The following is a 17,396-nucleotide window of genomic DNA, read 5'->3' as shown; positions in this document are numbered from 1 at the left end:
GAATGCTCAACCTCACTAATCATCAGGGAGATGCAAATCAAACCACACTGAGATACCACCTAACTCCAGTCAGAATGGCAATTATCAACAACTCAAAAAATAACAGCTGCTGGAGAGGGTGTGGTGAAAAGGGAACACTTCTACACTGTTGGTGGGAGTGTAAACTAGTGCAACCTCTGTGGAAAGCAGTGTGGCGATTCCTAAAAGCTCTAAAAATTGACCTTCCATATGACCCTGCAATCCCCCTACTGGGAATATACCCTGAAGAACACAAATCACTCTATAAAAAAGATACCTGCACACGTATGTTTATCGCAGCGTTGTTCACAATAGCAAGAACCTGGAAACAACCATGCTGCCCATCAAAAGCGGACTGGATTAAAAAATGTGGTACATATACACGATGGAATACTACGCAGCCATAAAAAAGAACAAAATCATGAATTTCGCTGCAACCTGGATGGAACTAGAGTCTATAATACTGAGTGACCTCTCACAAAAACAAAGATCCGAATATCACATGTTCTCACTCATATAATGGACCTTGAACATCCAATGCAATACTATAAGAAAATGACTGATGGTACTGGGAAACTATGGGGGGGAGGGGGATGGGATTAACAGTAGCAAATATCTGTCGGGGGATGGGAAAACACTTCTTATCTACAGGGTGCCTGAATGAAACGTCATTGTACACCTAACCCTTAACTGTACCCCACAAAACCATAATAAAAAATACTGATTAATGGAAAAAAAAGTATAATCAATAAAAATTAAAACCTTAAACCTTTCACCTCAGTAAAGATAAGCTATGCCTCCCTTACATACAGTTCTTCTTACTTATACATCTCAAAAATATTTCTGTTAAAATACATTTTTAACACTATATTTTACAAAATGTTATCTTGCTGGGAGGGAAAAACAACTAAGACTAGTTTTTTTATTATAGTTTATGGAATTGTATTGCTTATAAACATTTTCTTCAATGATATTCATGCATACCTGCCAAAAAGCATAAATTATAAAAGCATTAAAGAAACTATGCTATGTTTTAAAAAACAAGGAGCTCTTTCAGAGCAAGCCTGGCTGAGCAGCTTGCCATAGTAGGAAAGCTAATTAATTGCTTATTTTGCCCTTCGGAAAGTCACTTACCCTTTCTAATCTTGATTGTTAAGATCATTGCCTTTTGGTGTCTCAATCAGAGTTATTTTGAAAGTCAGGATGGATTGATGGCTGATCTTTTGTGACTTACAGCCAACCCTTAGGGAAATTTCAGGAGTGTGATAGGAGGGGTGTCCTTTCCATTCTCAAGTTGTTATGTGTTCTCTGGAGTCCAGGTAACTGTCAAGCTGGTTTCAGTATTTCTTGAGTAGAAATTTTGCTCAGTCATCATTAAAGGCAGATATTGAATAGAGTATATAAAAACAGTAGGTGGAAAGTATACGTTGTTTTCCCTATCAACTTAATTATTGAGAGAACATTTTTTTCACTTGGAAAAAAAGGAAATGTTACCTTAGCCAAACCTTCATTAACCTTAGTCTTTGCCCTTTTGTGCCCAACCACAGATTTCTTTATTGTTAGTTTTTGCTGAGATAATATTTATTAAGCAAACAATAATTACTTATTATGCTTGAGGGCACTGTAAACATTTTATTTCTACTTTTTAACCTGTGTAGGCCTATCAATAGAAGTAAATAAAACAAGCCTTCTCAGACCCTGAGTTAGACAGATCTGAGTTAGACCCTGTGTGATAGACACTTAAAAAGTCGTGTTCTTAACACTTTTTATTTTTTAGAACATGCGGCTTTATTATGTTTTCATGGACATAATTAACCTCTCTCCTGTGCTTAAAAATGTTCAACCAGGCTGGGCTCAGTGGCTCAGCCTGTAATCCTAGCGTTTTGGGAGGCCAAGGTGAGAGGATTACCTGAGACCTCGTGTCTACAATAAATCAAAAAATTAACCAGATGTGGTAGCATGCATCTGTAGTTCTGGCTACTTGGAAGGCTGAGGCGGAAGAATCGCCTGAGCCCAGCAGGTTGAGGCTGTGGTAGCCATGAGCATGCCACTGCACTCCAGCCTGGGTGACGGAGTAAGACTCCAACTCCAAAAAAAAAAATTGTTCAACCAGTTTTAGAAGAGGATTTAGTAGGAAATTTGTCATTGAGTCAGCATGAATTCATCACCACTTCTGAAAAAAAATTACTGCTTAGAATAGGTATCCCACAAAATTATAGAGTAGCATCTTTGTATGTGAAAATGAATACTTTAAAAATTTAGTAGCTAACTGAATGGGAATTTAGAGGTTTAGCTTAAGATCTTATAAACCTGGCTACATGTCAGAATCACCCCAGAGATTCTGATGCAAAGGTCAAGAATAGGGCCCAATGCTCTTTCTAAAATAAATGCCCCAGGGTAATTTTGACACAGCCAGTCAAGTGTTAAGAAATGACTTTCTTAATTTACTGTTTAAGACTAAACATAGCACTGGAGGAAATAAAATTCTGGGTATTTTCATAGTTTCAAGACTAAGCATGCTTTTCAAGATAGCTAAGTGTCCAATCAAATCAAATAATATTTTGTTCCAAAAATTATGCAACAAAAAAAATCTCATCTTATTTTGTCTTTCCATGTGAAGAATTTGGAAAAGCAAGCAAAAAAACGTTAAATGCATCATAATGGGATTTTGTATGTAATTTGTTGCACCTTCATGAAATAATATTAAGTATGGGGGCAAAGCTTTGAAAAAACAGAAGGTGTGTTTATTTTGCTTCCTTTCTATGTCCTTTTAACTCTACTAGGCATCCGGGGAGAATTCAGTAAATCACTGGTAATGAAGACAATGGACTAGTTTTAAATCCAGTTCAGTTACTTAGAACATGCCTATCTGGAAATGACAGGTCTACAATTATGGGCACCACCGATTTTTCCTTATCCTTTCTGCTTGCTAATAGACCTCTAATCTGGGGAAGCTTCTCTCCATTAAAGCAATACTTGTTACCATAAGTGTTTACATCCATTATGAATAGTCTCTTAACTTTTAAAACTTTGTGTATACAATTGCTCATTTTCTTATACTTTTTATTCCACAAGTAAATGCTAATAAGAGCTTATTTTTTAAAAGGTTAATTTACATAAAATATGTTCTTTGACTAGTATGAAGTACTCCTTTGTGTACAAGATCATGATGATCCAGCCATTGATGTATGTAAGAAGCTTCTCGGGAAGTATCCAAATGTTGATGCTAGATTATTTATAGGTAAGTAACAAATTCTATACTACCATTTTGCTGTGATAGTGTTAAGTATCAGCAATATTCTCTGCATTAAACTATAGATTAAGGTGTTACCATGTTTGCTTTAATAAAGCATGTTTGTTGAAGTAATGAAAGGTTTTACATCTTTTTGAGAAAAGTTATTAAAACAAAGGTTTTGAAAAAATGTATCTGCTATTAACAAATAACACAAAAACTATACTTATCAATCAGACATGAGTCTATTATTTTTGTTTCTTTAGTATTTTGAGTGTGTGCCTTTTCTGTTTCTCATTGACTATAATTGGGAGTGAGCAATAGAATTCACTTTTATTATGTTGCAAAAAGAGTATTTTTCCAAAAGCCTATAGGCATATTCTAAAGACTTGTAGAAGTGTATTTGCCATTAAATTTTTTTTTCAAATAGAGGCCTGGTGTGATCTCTCTTTAAAAATAAAAGTGATATGAGGTGTTTGCTATTTGAAGATAGGGTAATGATTTAAATTTTTTATTAGCTTAAAATACAAATTTGAAATTAATATATGAAGCACTCCTATGAATTAATCAGAACCATTACATATCTATCAACTCAGGGTCGGAGATTATGTTCGTTCCTCACATTTGCTATCTTAAATTATTTACTAGCCAGGCACAGTGGCTCATGCAGCACTTTGGGACACCAAGGCAAGAGGATTGCCTGAGCCCAGGAGTTTGAGATCAGTCTGGGCAGCATAGCAAGACCTTATCTTTATAAAAAATAGCCAGGGTGGTGGTGTGCACCTGTAGTCTCAGCTGCTTGGGAGGCTGATGTGGAAGGATCACCTGGGCCAAGGAGGTTGAGGCTGCGGTGAGCAGTGATCGTGCCTCTGCACTCCATCCTGGGCAACAGAGTGAGATTTCAACTAAAAAAAAAAAATTATGTATATATATATGTATTTCTATATATACACACACATATGTTTTTCAGTGCACAAATCTCTGTTAAATATAATATAATCTCACCCAACTGGTTAATTTCTTTATGCTGTTTCAATTATCACAGTTTAAAAATTATTCCTATAATCATTTTTTAAATTAACAAAATTTTTACGTATTTATGGTGTACAACATGTTTTCAAATACATACACATTGTTGAATGGCTAAATCAAGTTAATTAACATATGCATTACCTTACATATTTATTTGAGGTGAGAAATCTACTCTCAGCAGTTTTTAAGTATACAATACAGTGTTGAATATTCTCTCATATGTTTATCATTTAGTTGTGGTGAAAAACCTCAGCAATTTTCTTTTTTTCTTTTTTGAGTTGGAGTCACTCTGTCGCCCAGACTGGAGTGCAGTGGCCGCTCCCGGCCACCGCAGCCTTGACCTGCTGGGCTCCGGCGATCCTTCCACCTCAGCCTTCCAAGTAGCCGGAATTACAGGCACGCGCTACCACACCCAGCTAATTTTTTGATTTATTGTAGAGATGAGGTCTCGCTGCCCAGGCAGGTCTCAAACCTGCGGGCTCAAGCAATCCACTTACCTCAGCCAAAGGCGCAGGATTACAGGCTGAGTCACTAAGCCCGGCTAGCAATTTTCAAGTCTGCAATAACACTGTTATTAACTATAGTCACCATGTTGTACAATTGCCATTAAATATTGATTGATTCTTAACTATTATTGCAAGAACTAAAGAATTAGAAAAGCTGAAACAGTGAATTTCAAAGATAAGTGACGTAATTCTCCTTTTGAGAATGAACAGTTTTTTTGTAAAAATGCATAGTATTAATAATAGGGGAAAAGTAATGTGAAAGCGTGCTCATTTAAGTTTTTAAATATGCCAATACTTTTCACTTCTCTCCATCATGAATCTGTACTAGAAAGTATTTTTAATGTTACATGAGTCTTTTACTATTGTATTATTACATTTTTAGGTGGCAAGAAGGTTGGCATTAATCCTAAAATTAATAACTTAATGCCAGGATATGAAGTTGCAAAGTATGATCTTATATGGATTTGTGATAGTGGAATAAGAGGTGAGGTTTTCTTATTTATTTTGTAAAACTATTTGATGACAAAATGCTAAAAGCAATCTGAAAGTATATTTATCAATCCTTTCTGTTTGCCTAAAAGAGTAATTTGTTTTATCATTATTTCATGGCAATATTTCCAGTTATGCTTACTAAGATTTTGGATTTTTTTATCCTAACTTAGAATGTCACATGATAAAAATATTTTCATTTTGAAGGGAAAATTCCCACCATTAAAGAAAAAAATAGTCCTGTTATGTTATACATTCTACAAGCTTTCTCATGTGTGTAACTTTTCCAGTTTGTGTGACACTTATGTTCAACGGGTTTGGGCAAACAGAGGCAGAAATTAATAGGTGCATATTTTACTAAACTATATGCATTTATTGGAATATATACATGGCTTTTTACTTCAATGATTTTAGTAAGAAGCCTTTTATATCTTGAAATTACAGTTTGCATTTTTAAACATTTATAACTTTCAATATTCTGTAATATTTTGTTATATTCAAATTACCTTAAGTTTCTCAACCTTAACACTGTTGACATTTTGGGCTTGATAATTTTTTGTTGTGGGAGCTGTCCTGTTGGTTGTTTAGTAGCATCCCTGACCTCTACCTCCCTGCAGTTGTAACTGCCAGTAACACCCCCTCCTCAGTTGTAGCAACCAAAAATGTCTTCAGAGCCAGGCTTGATGGCTTAGCCTGTAATCCCGCACCTTTGGGGAGGCTGAGGTGAGTGGATTGCCTGAGCCCGCGGGTTCAAGACCCGTCTCGGCAACTTGGCAAGCCCTCATCTCTACAATAAACCAAAAACTAGCTGGGCGTGGTGGCACGTGCCTGTAGTTCCAGCTACTTGGAAGGCTGAGGCGGAAGGATCGCCGGAGCCCAGCAGGTTGAGGCTGCATGGTGGCTGTGAGCATGCCATTGCACTCCAGCCTGGGCGACAGAGTGAGACTCCAACTCAGAAAAAAAAGAAAATAGTGCAGCCACTGCCTTGCTAAGCTATGGTGTAACTATGTGCTCTTTGCACTATGACCAGGCCATGTTTCCTGGCTTTGGCCCCCTCCCCTACCTTGAGGAGGTGATTATCCTCTTTCTCTCTCTCAAATTTGCTTTCTAAATAAACTATATTTTCTAATCCTAAAAAAATAAAGAAAGAAAATAGGACAATGTTATAAATATTTATATTAGCCTAAAATGTAAACTTCAAATAAATAGAAGTGTAACACTCCTACAAATTAATCAGAGATATTACACATCGATCAACAACACATGGCCAGAGATTATGTTCATTCTTCCCATTTGCTAACTTATTTGCTATTGTATATTTGTTATGTTTTTCAGCATACAGATTTCTGTTAAATATAATCACATTCCTTTCCTGTTAGCAATTCTAAGAAATTGGATATACTTATACCCACAGAGAAAGTAGCAGCTCATCTCCAATGGTTGGAGAATAGGGAAGCCAGCACAGGCACTGAGTTCCTTTGACCCCTGTCTGCTCCTGAAACTTTTCGCATAGGACACATTATCCTTATTCAAATTTGGAAGTTCTGACATGGGGGGGTAACATTTTCAAGGTATAGCCTGCCTCTGATACATATTAGATATATACTGAGCTAAAAATGTATAGAATAAATCAGCTTTTCATAAATTATGCCTTTTTGAAATTTTGTATTCTATGCGGAAAGGTGGTTGTGATTCATTTTATTAGATCCAAATGTTTAAAAGAATTTACCTTTATTAATAATTCAATAACAATTCACAAAATACTTTACATTAGTGGACCTTTGCTAAAAGGAAATTTTTTTCTCTCTCCCTCCCCACCTTTTGTTTTTTTGTTTTTGTTTTTTGTAGTAATTCCAGACACACTTACTGACATGGTTAATCAAATGACAGAAAAAGTAGGCTTGGTTCATGGGCTGCCTTACGTAGCAGACAGACAGGGCTTTGCTGCCACATTAGAACAGGTAAGTATGGTAGTTATAAATAATACTCATGTTATCAGATCCCTGATCTGCCCAAAGCTTGAGACTACTAAAGTTGTTCTAAGTCTGAGAATTGGGACTAGCTATCTGAAGTTAATGGTATAAAGTCCATTTGGGAAACTACTGTGTTCTAGAATCCTCAAGTTGAGAGCAACTGTTTTCGTTAGTGAAGAAATTCTTAGGCCTCTAACTGCACTCTGGCAGTGAACACCTGTGCCCGGGAACTGTCTTGTGATCTTCTTGCCAGCTGAACACAGTATATTCTTTTTCCTTATTGTGCTCACATTCAGTTCCAGAGTTCAGTTCTAGACCACAGTGTTCTTTCAAATACTCAATCTGAAAAGAACCTTTCTAAAATACCATGAAAAGGCTAGGCGAGGTGACTCAAGCCTGTAGTCCCAATACTTTGGGAGGCTGAGGTGAGAAGATTGCCTGAGCCCATGAGTTCGAGAACAGCCTGGGCAACTTGGCAAGACCTTGTCTCTACAAAAAGTCAAAAAATTAACCGGGCATGGTAGCACATGCCTGTAGTTCTGGCTACTTGGAAGACTGAGGTGGAAGAATCGCCTGAGACCAGCAGGTCAACCCTAGAGTGGCAGTGAGCGTACCATTGCACTCCAGCCTGGGCGACAGAGTGAGACTCCAACTCAAAAAAAAAAAATCACAAAATATTTCAAATATACAAAAAAAGAAACTTGCTCATATGTTATTATAAAATCCATTTAATTTCTTTTTAAATCAGATTTCTGATAAATATCTGAGAGATTTATTTTATGTTTTCCCTTGGTGTCTTCTCTTCAACTTAAAAATAATAACTTGTTCTGGCTACTCAGAAGTCTGAGGTGAAAGGATAGCCAGAGCCCAGCAAGTCATCGCTGGGGTGGCCAAGAGTGTGCCACTGCACTCCAGCCCGGGTGACAGAGTGAGACTCTAACTCAAAATAATAATAATAAATATAACTTGTTGCTGGGCACGGTGGCTCATGCCTGTAATCCCAGCACTTTGGAAGGTGGAGGCCAGAGGATTGCCTGAGCCCACGGGTTTGAGACTAGCCTGGGCAATTTGGCGAGACCTCATCTCTATAATAAATCAAAAAATTAACTGGGTATGGTGACATGCACCTGTGGTTCCAGCTACTTGGAAGACTGAGGCAGAAGGATTGTTTGAGCCCGCCAGGTCAAGGCTACAGTGATCAGGAGCATGCCACTGCACTCCAGCCTGGGTGACAGAGTGAGACTCCGACTCAAAATAATGATAATAATAATAATAACAACAACTTGTATGTAGGAAACTACAAATTATGGGAAAGCATCAGAAGCAAAAAATAAGTGAAAATAAAACCTATAACCCTACCAATTAGAGGAAGTTTCTATATTTACAAATTAAAGTGTGTTTGTTTTTGTTTTAGCATTTTTGGCACTTTGGATTCTATTGTTTTGATATGAGCCTTCTAAAAAACATAGTTGAGATAGTACCCTAAAAGCTATTTGTATCTTATTTTTGTCACCGCTTAAACTTTTCCCACATCATTAATAACTTTTCACAAAAGTAATTTTTATTGACTGTATTATAATCTTTCTTATGTATGTCCCATACTTAATCATTCCTGTACTGTTAAACATTTAGGTGGAAAAACTTGTCTTAATGTTGTAAACGAAAGATACATGGTTTCAGTCTAAATATAACTGCTTGCTCCTAATCATATTCTACACTTAATACGCTTTTGAATTGCGTTTTATGATTGCCACAGATCTGGAGAGTTAAAAGTACATTGTGGGGACTTACATTTGACCTTTGGCAGTTTGAACAGTGAGCTTTCTTAATACTGCCTATGAATATATTTTTCCTACTGCAAGAAATCGTAGGTTTTAAAAGCACACAGTCCTAAATGTCATAATTTCAAATATTATAATCCCAAAGATTAAAATCCCTGATATCTAAAATTCCACAAATCACAGTCCTAAAAGATCAAAATCCCAAAACTGTAATTCTGGAAAAAGTAATTAAAAATTTTTTAAAGTCTGGGCACAGTGACGCATGCCTGAAGTCAGTCCCAGCACTTTGGGAGGCCAAGGCAGGAGGATTGCTTGGGCCCAGGAGTTCAAGACCAGCCTAGGCAACATAGTGAGACCTCATCTCTAAAAAAAAATTTGAAAAAAGATTAACCAGGCATGGTAGTGCATGCCTGTAGTCCCAGCTACGCAGGAAACTTAGGCTGGAGGATCACTTGGGTCCAGAAGTTTGAGACTGTGGTAGGCCGTGAGCATGCGATTGCACTCTAGCTGGATTGACAAGGTGAGACCCTGACTCAAAAAAAAAGAAAAACAAAATTGGGAAAATTGGCAGGAATCTCAGTGACTTAGGGTCAGAGAGCATTGAAAGAAAACAAGAAAAGGAACAGGATTGTCATGAAGGATGATATAACTATGGATTGTTTGTGTATGCATGCATATATACACAAATATACATACATACAAATATATATGTAGATCTATTGATCCAAATAAAATAAGTAGGAGCATGTATTTGTATTTACATGAACATCCTAAAAATAGGATACATTAAAAATATTTGTTAATATTTTATATGTTAATAAGGGATATTTTAGCTGGGCTCGGTGGCTCAGCCTGTAATCCCAGCACTTTGGGAGGCCGAGGTGAGTGGATTGCCTGAGCCCACGGGTTCAAGACCCGCCTGGGCAACTTGGCGAGACCTCATCTTTACAATCAAAAAATTAGTTGGACGTGGTAGCGCGCACTTGTAGTTCCAGCTACTTGGAAGGCTGAGGTGGAAGGATCGCCGGAGCCCAGCAGGTCGAGGCTGCAGTGGCCAGGAGCGGCCACTGCACTCCAGTCTGGGTGACAGAGTGAGACTCCAACTCAAAAAAATGAATAAATAAATAAGGGATATTTTTACATGTATCCAAATTTAGTTTTATTTGGACAAGTCTTTAAATTACTGACTGCTTATGATATATAAACACTATTGTGTACCACTTTTTGTTCGTATAGTTTATGTAAGAATAATAGAATATTCACTCAATCATATTTTTAAAAAAATCATTAGGAAAAACAGTGTATAAACATCATACTTTTAACATAAAATTCTAATTGTTTATATCTGTGTTTTTTGGGCCAGGTGTATTTTGGAACTTCACATCCAAGATATTACATCTCTGCCAATGTAACTGGTTTCAAATGTGTAACAGGAATGTCTTGTTTAATGAGAAAGGATGTGTTAGATCAAGCAGGAGGGCTTATAGCTTTTGCTCAGTACATTGCTGAAGATTACTTTATGGCCAAAGCAATAGCAGACCGGTAAGAAAACTAAATTAAGCCATAGTATTTTTATTACCTAACTTCTGTTGATTTACTCTCTTCGTTCAACCAATGGATTCGGGCTTATTTTATTTTTTTACTAGAGAGTATAGAATAGGCCAATAATTGTAGAAAGTGATTCATATTCTAATTACACAATTGTAGACAGGAACTAATGAAACAAGTATATGTTCTAAATCCTCTAATTCTTCAAATTAAGTTGTTTTAAAGTGATTAAAAGGAGGCTTCTCTGTGATTGTGAATTTTCATTAGTATTGATACAAATTTCTGTGTGTTTTAGAAGAATTAAAACTATCAGTGCACTCATAAGCCAGGAGGTGAAAATTTAAAGACTTGCATTTCACAATTTGAAATCTCTTGGTAAATTATTTGATGCTTTGCTGACAAGCTACCTCAAGATTCATATGAATGACTTAGCATTTCTCTATCACAAAATACTTGTTTCATTTTAAAGGGAGTCATTGCCTTGTATGATTATCTATTTAAAGTGTGATTTTAAAAGTTGAAGTGTATTTTTAAAATCCTCTCATGATGGTGTTCATGCGGTTTGTTTTCGGGGGGCTTTTTTTGGCGAGTAGTCCTCAGAGGCCAAACTATTAAATATAGAACCTTCTTCATTTAGTAGTTTCAGAATGAATGCATTCTCAGTTTCTTAAATTGTCGATTAAGGAGGTTTTCTTCTAGCTTTCAGATGGTCATGAGTCAATGTAATTGCTAAAACATCCAGAAGAATGATATGCTTTAAGTAATGGGCTAATCCTGATGACTGGTCAGCAGTTGCTTAGTCTTCATAGTGATTAATAAATGTGTAGCCAGTCATACTTGCATGTGTTCATCATCGTAGCTTATTTTATGATTATCTCAATTTTCAGAGGTTGGAGGTTTTCCATGTCCACGCAAGTTGCGATGCAAAACTCTGGCTCGTATTCAATTTCTCAATTTCAATCCAGAATGATCAGGTAAATCACCTGTATTCTTTTTATATTTCATGAAAAGAAGGGAGGAGGGGGGTTCACATGGTCTAACGTGGTTTAAAAAATGCACCTAAAGGTCAGATTTTTGTTTGTTTCCAGAAAAGTCTGACTTTTGTATTAAATTTAATGTCTAAATATATTTTCTTTTGCTTTGTAACACTGAAAGCATTCAAAAAAGAGATGTTGAGACTTTTTTAAAAATATGCTAATCTATTTTCTACCTTTCTACACTTGGGTTAAGTTTTATAGTCTATGTTCGTCAGAGTATAAGCCATACAAATGATTTTGTAGACATTTTTTCTTTAATATACTAAAAAAATAGAAATTCATTTAAAAAAATTTTTAAAGAGTAGGTCCTTTATATGACAAAGTAAAAAGTTAGTTCTTTTGGGGGAAAAAAATTGTTTAACCTTACAGCCAGGCTATTATTTTAAAGAAAATCCATTTTATGTTTCAGGTGGACCAAATTGCGAATAAACATGCTTCCTGCTACAATCATTTGTGAGCCAATTTCAGAATGCTTTGTTGCCAGCTTAATTATTGGATGGGCAGCCCACCATGTATTCAGATGGGATATTATGGTATTTTTCATGTGTCATTGCCTGGCATGGTTTATATTTGACTACATTCAACTCAGGGGTGTCCAGGTATGTGGATAGGCATGAAAAGGTTGACAGTCGTTTGTGAAACTAAAACTATTTTAATTTAGAAAAGGTTGAAGAAAATCTATCTGAGCTATTCTTCAACTCCTCATTGAAGCCTAATATCAGGTTTAAACATTACTTTTGGTAGTAGATTGTTGACACAAAACGTAACTCAATTTGCAACTTTCAGTTGGTTACATAATCACTTTTATTAAGGCTCCAAAAACATGTTAAGCAAGCCAACAAATGTTCAGACTAAGAACACATTAGGATAGCAGTTATTTGAATGCTACTTCTAATAATAATTAGTATTCTCTTAAACAATATGGCATGGCAATTAAATTACCTCAGGAAGCAGACTTATGTAGTATACTTAGAAAAGTGAAATCCAAGAATTTAATTTTTTAATCATGTCTTTAATCCGATAGTAAGTAAATTAAACTTTTTTTTTTTTAATTCCTAGGGGGGCACACTGTGTTTCTCAAAACTTGATTATGCCGTTGCTTGGTTCATCCGAGAATCTATGACAATATATATTTTTTTGTCGGCATTATGGGACCCTACTATAAGCTGGAGAACTGGTCGCTACAGATTGCGCTGTGGGGGTACAGCAGAGGAAATCCTAGATGTATAACTACAGCTTTGTGACTGTATATAAAGGAAAAAAGAGAAGTATTATAAATTATGTTTGTATAAATGCTTTTAAAGTTCTACCTTCAGTAGTTTTATCACATGTATGTTTTGTTATCTGTTCTTTAATTTATTTTTGCATGGCACTTGCATCTGTGAAAAAAAAACACATCTGTAGTCTTGGCCAAATGATACACTTTATTTTGTGGAAGTAGAGAATCAAGAGAATTGGTTCTAGGAACCCGGTTTTGTTCTTTGTTGTTATTGTTTATTTTTTTAAATAAATAAATACATATATATGAATGCTCTGCAACAAACACTATGACAGTATCCTTTAGTAGAGAAAGTTTCTTATTTGTGAGTACGCCCTTTCAGAACATTTGTGGGCAGGATGGCAGAAGCTTTGTGTTGGGGTTTGGAAAAGACTAGAAGGCGATGATGACTCCTGTCCAAAGCGGGTGGGATGATGCAGTGTACAGCCCACAGTGAGGAACTCGCTGAGAAACTTTTTCATGCTTCATGCCTACCTCTTGTAGTTGTTGCAGAGCAAATATAAATTGTAATAAGGTAGCTAGGCCTTGCAGAAACAAACAGAAAAACAAAAATAATAATGAAAGCGCTGGAGTCTAGTATTTCTATGAATCTGTGAGAGATACTTTTTGGTCTCACTGCAATGAACCAAAAGTGACTGAGTTTGGTTTTTAATTGTAGCCGTGTATTGAAGGCATCTTTTTGACCAACTCTTGTTGGTTCTGTCTTGAACCATTGTTAATCACTGTGCTGTAATTAGCGTAGCTAAATCTTTTCCTTCCCTGCTTCTCCCCCAACCCACCCCATCTTTCCTTAACTTTTTTTCCAGGGGGCTTGGGAGTGGTTTTGTTTTAGTGTGAATGGATGTTTTGATAGTTGTAAGGAAAAATGCGTTTCAGACACATTTCACACATGAGCTATTTTCTTACACAGTATGTCTTATTGTTAATAAGAATGTAATTTCATGATACAGGTATTTAATATCTTTTTTAAGGAAGTAAATATTCTAGCCATCAATAAATAAATTGCAGTAGAGTATTAAGAGGGGGCAGGATGAGTTTACTCTTAAAAATAATCAGTATCAAACTAAGTCTACCATGTGTTTTTTTTTAACTATTATAGTCTAGTCTTATTTAAATTGGATTTTTGTACTCCAGTTTGTATGACAAAATAGACTAGATCAGTGCTAGTTGTCAGTGCATGCCACCCTCACGCTTCTTCCCCATCATGCCGCTAAACTTGCTTGTCAGGTTGTGCTTAACTTGTGGTGAACTGGACTTGTTTTTGCTTTTTAAAAAAAAAAAAAAAAAAAAAGCAAAAATGTAAGGGACAGTGCATAAGCCTTTCTTTCTTTTTTTTTTTTTTTCTTTTCTTTTTTTTGGTAGTAGTATTTCGCTTTCTCTTCGGGACTGGATGGCATGGACTTCTGCTGCAGGACTAACACTGGCAATATGGCAGCTTTACATTCTCAGTTACTCCAGTTTCCATGGCAAAGCATAATGTGTAGCATATTAGCAATAACTACATATTTATAGAAAACAAACACTTTTTACTGAGCCAATTCATTTAACTGTCTAATGACTACATACATGGTTTAAATTGCAATATGTCTATAAATAATGTTTAAGACACATTATGTTTAAGCTTTTCTCTGGGCCAAACTGCTTCATTCTTTTGTTTTGTTTTGGGGTTTTTTTTTGCCTTATGATGAATTTGTTTGAAGGGCATTTTCTTTATGAACAAAGGCTTGGATGCATATTCCTTTCTTTCCGTGAAATGGGTGGTATTGTTCCCTGAGGAAAGTTATACAGTGAAAACCAGTCTAGTTGTGACCCACTACATGTTTGTTTTTTTTTTTTATCACTATTTCATGAGTTGAATTTTGCTGACAGTATCTGTAATTTGTTAGTTTGTTTAATGAAGTTTGGTTGATGCCATCCGTTACACTGCTGAAGTGAAATCTTTTTATTACCTGGCGGGTTTTTGCTGATCTCAACATGAGCAATGTAACTACAAAACCAAAATGGCTGGACAGACTTCTTATATTTTGTAAATATAAAAGAAATGACTGTTCTGTATGTGTGTTTAATGTGGTAGTGGAGTATTTCCTTAAAGTGAAGCTTCACTTAAGCAGACAGAGTGATTTCTGTGTTTAGCAAGTTTGGAGTGATGATAAAATGGCAAGAAATAATACAAAATGTTAAAGAAAGCATCACAACAGAACTGTAGGAGTCCAAATTTAATAAACAGTCTAAGAAACCCAGTAAGTGTCTAGAATATACCATGTTTTATTATTTAAAATCATTGTCTTAAGTTTTTTGTTCAAAAAATAAAAATTTGAATACAATCAAAACAGTAGCAATAATGTATTTCTTGCTTATTCTCCTTTTACCTTATACTTTTATAAATAAGCTAACATGATCTGCCACTCATATCACAATTATTCAAAGAGTTCTGTCAAGTATGAATTTTGAAATCTTTTTACCTAAGCCACAGAGTGAGACCCCAACTCAAATTTTTAAAAAGTTCTAGAGCCGGGCTTGGTGGCTCAGCCTGTAATCCCGCGCCTTTGGGAGGCTGAGGTGAGTGGATTGCCTGAGCCCGTGGGCTCGAGACCCACCTGGGCAACGAGACCTCATCTCTACAATAAATCAAAAAATCAGCTGGGCGTGGTATCGCACGCCTGTAATTCCGGCTACTCGGAAGGCTGAGGCAGAAGGATCGCTGGAGCCCAGCAAGTCGAGGCTGCAGTGGCCAGGAGCGGCCACTGCACTCCAGTCTGGGCGACAGAGTGAGACTCCGACTCAAAAAAAAAAAAAAAGTTCTAGAGAACTAGATTCAAACCTGAAGAACCATAATGTAAATTACTATAAAGCTCATTTAAAGATGCTTCACATACATTATTGATAGAGAAGATTAGTACATACCACAAGACTGTATGACTTAAAGTAGGACTTTTCTGCATTGGTTGGTTATTGGAATCACCAGGAGTACTTGTAAAAAAAAAAAAATACATATGCTTGGGCCCTGCCCACAGAGATTTTGATTTAATCATTCTGGGTGAGGCCTGAACTCTGCTCATAATTCTACTGGGAGAATTATTGGCTCTTTTTTTTTCTTTTTTTGAGTCAGAATCTTACTCCATCGCCCAGGCTGGAGTGCGGTGGCACTCACGGCCACCCCAGCGTCAACCTGCTTGGCTCTGGCAATCATTCCACCTCAACCTTCCAAGTAGCTGGAATTACAGATGCACACCACCACGCCCGAATAATTTTTGATTTATTGTAGAGATGAGGTCTCACCAAGTTACCCAGGCTGGTCTTGAACCTGTGGGCTCAGGCAATCCTCTCACCTCGGCCTCCCAAAGTCCTGGGATTACAGGGTTGAGCCACCGTTCCCGGCCAGTTTGTATACTTCTAAACCTACAATTTAAGAAATGATCGACACAAAGTTTAGTAAGTCTGAGAACTTTATAGCTAAGTAAACCTCGAAGATCCCTTGGTCTTATTTTAGAGTGAGGAAGCTGAGACACTTTGATCACAAAGTTAGGTAGCCATGGCATTCGTGTTGACTGGGAGTAACCCCTATATTTATCAGATAGTGTGGTATGTTTCGCCACTGGATCACATTGTTTGAAGTTCTGCCTACCACAGCTTTAAAACTTATGAAAAAACATAAAAGTTTTTTTAAAAATCATACTTATTATAACAATCTGTATTCTCTTAAAAATTGTTCTAAAGGCCAGGCATGATGGCTAACGCCTATAATTCCAGCACTTTGGGAGGCCAAGGCTGGAGGATCACTGGAGTCCAGGAGCAGGCTAGGCAACATAATGAGATCTTGTCTCTCCAAAAAAAATTTTTTAAGTGGCTGTGGTGGTGCACACCTGTAGTTCCAGCTAGTCATGAGACTAAGGTGGATCATTTGAGCCCAGGAGGTCCAGGCTGTAGTGAGCCTCCAACCCGGGCAACCAAGTGAGACCCCAACTGGAAAAAAAAAAAAAAAAAAGATTCTGGAGAACCAGATTCAAACCTGCAAAACAAGAATGCAAATTACTATAAAGCTCATTTAAAGATGCTTTGCATACATTATTGACAGAGAAGATTAGTACATACCACAGGACTGTGCTCATGAGAATGAAAATAGTTCAGACATTCTGGAGTTTTTCAGGATCTAGTGGTTATTATGTATTCATTTCAAAGTATAGTTTATGACCCTATCAGTTCCATTATGGTGGAAAGAAAGCAAACATTGCAAAATAGCATATATCTCTACAGAACTGCAAGGATATGCTTTTTTTTTTTTTTTTTTTGAGTTGGAGTCTCACTGTCACCCAGACTGGAGTGCAGTGGCCGCTCCCAGTCACCGCAGACTCGACCTGCTGGGCTCCGGCCATCCTTCCGCCTCAGCCTTCTGAGTAGCTGGAACTACAGGCATGCGCTACCACACCCGGCTAACTTTTGGTTTTATTGTAGAGATGAGGTCTCACCAAGTTGCCCAGGCGAGTCTCGAACCCACGGGCTC

The 17,396-nt window shown here is 36.8% G+C and overlaps 1 protein-coding gene across 1 annotated transcript; it reads left to right on the top strand.

Moving 5' to 3' along the window:
* Window positions 1-3,156: 3,156 nt before the first annotated feature.
* Window positions 3,157-15,225, top strand: LOC103268268 (ceramide glucosyltransferase; the record flags this gene model as incomplete). Its single annotated transcript, XM_008065825.1, has 7 exons — window positions 3,157-3,259; window positions 5,171-5,272; window positions 7,126-7,238; window positions 10,395-10,573; window positions 11,467-11,553; window positions 12,026-12,215; window positions 12,676-15,225. Coding segments are annotated over 7 exons (945 nt in total), but the record flags the coding sequence as incomplete, so codon positions are not given.
* Between the last annotated feature and the right edge of the window lie 2,171 nt (window positions 15,226-17,396).

Source organism: Carlito syrichta, unplaced genomic scaffold (genome assembly GCF_000164805.1).
Source record: "Carlito syrichta isolate Samal-C Ts95f unplaced genomic scaffold, Tarsius_syrichta-2.0.1 Scaffold308807, whole genome shotgun sequence".
NCBI lineage: Eukaryota > Metazoa > Chordata > Mammalia > Primates > Tarsiidae > Carlito > Carlito syrichta.
Note: the sequence above shows the minus strand (reverse complement) of the source record. Positions and strands in the feature narration are given on the sequence as shown.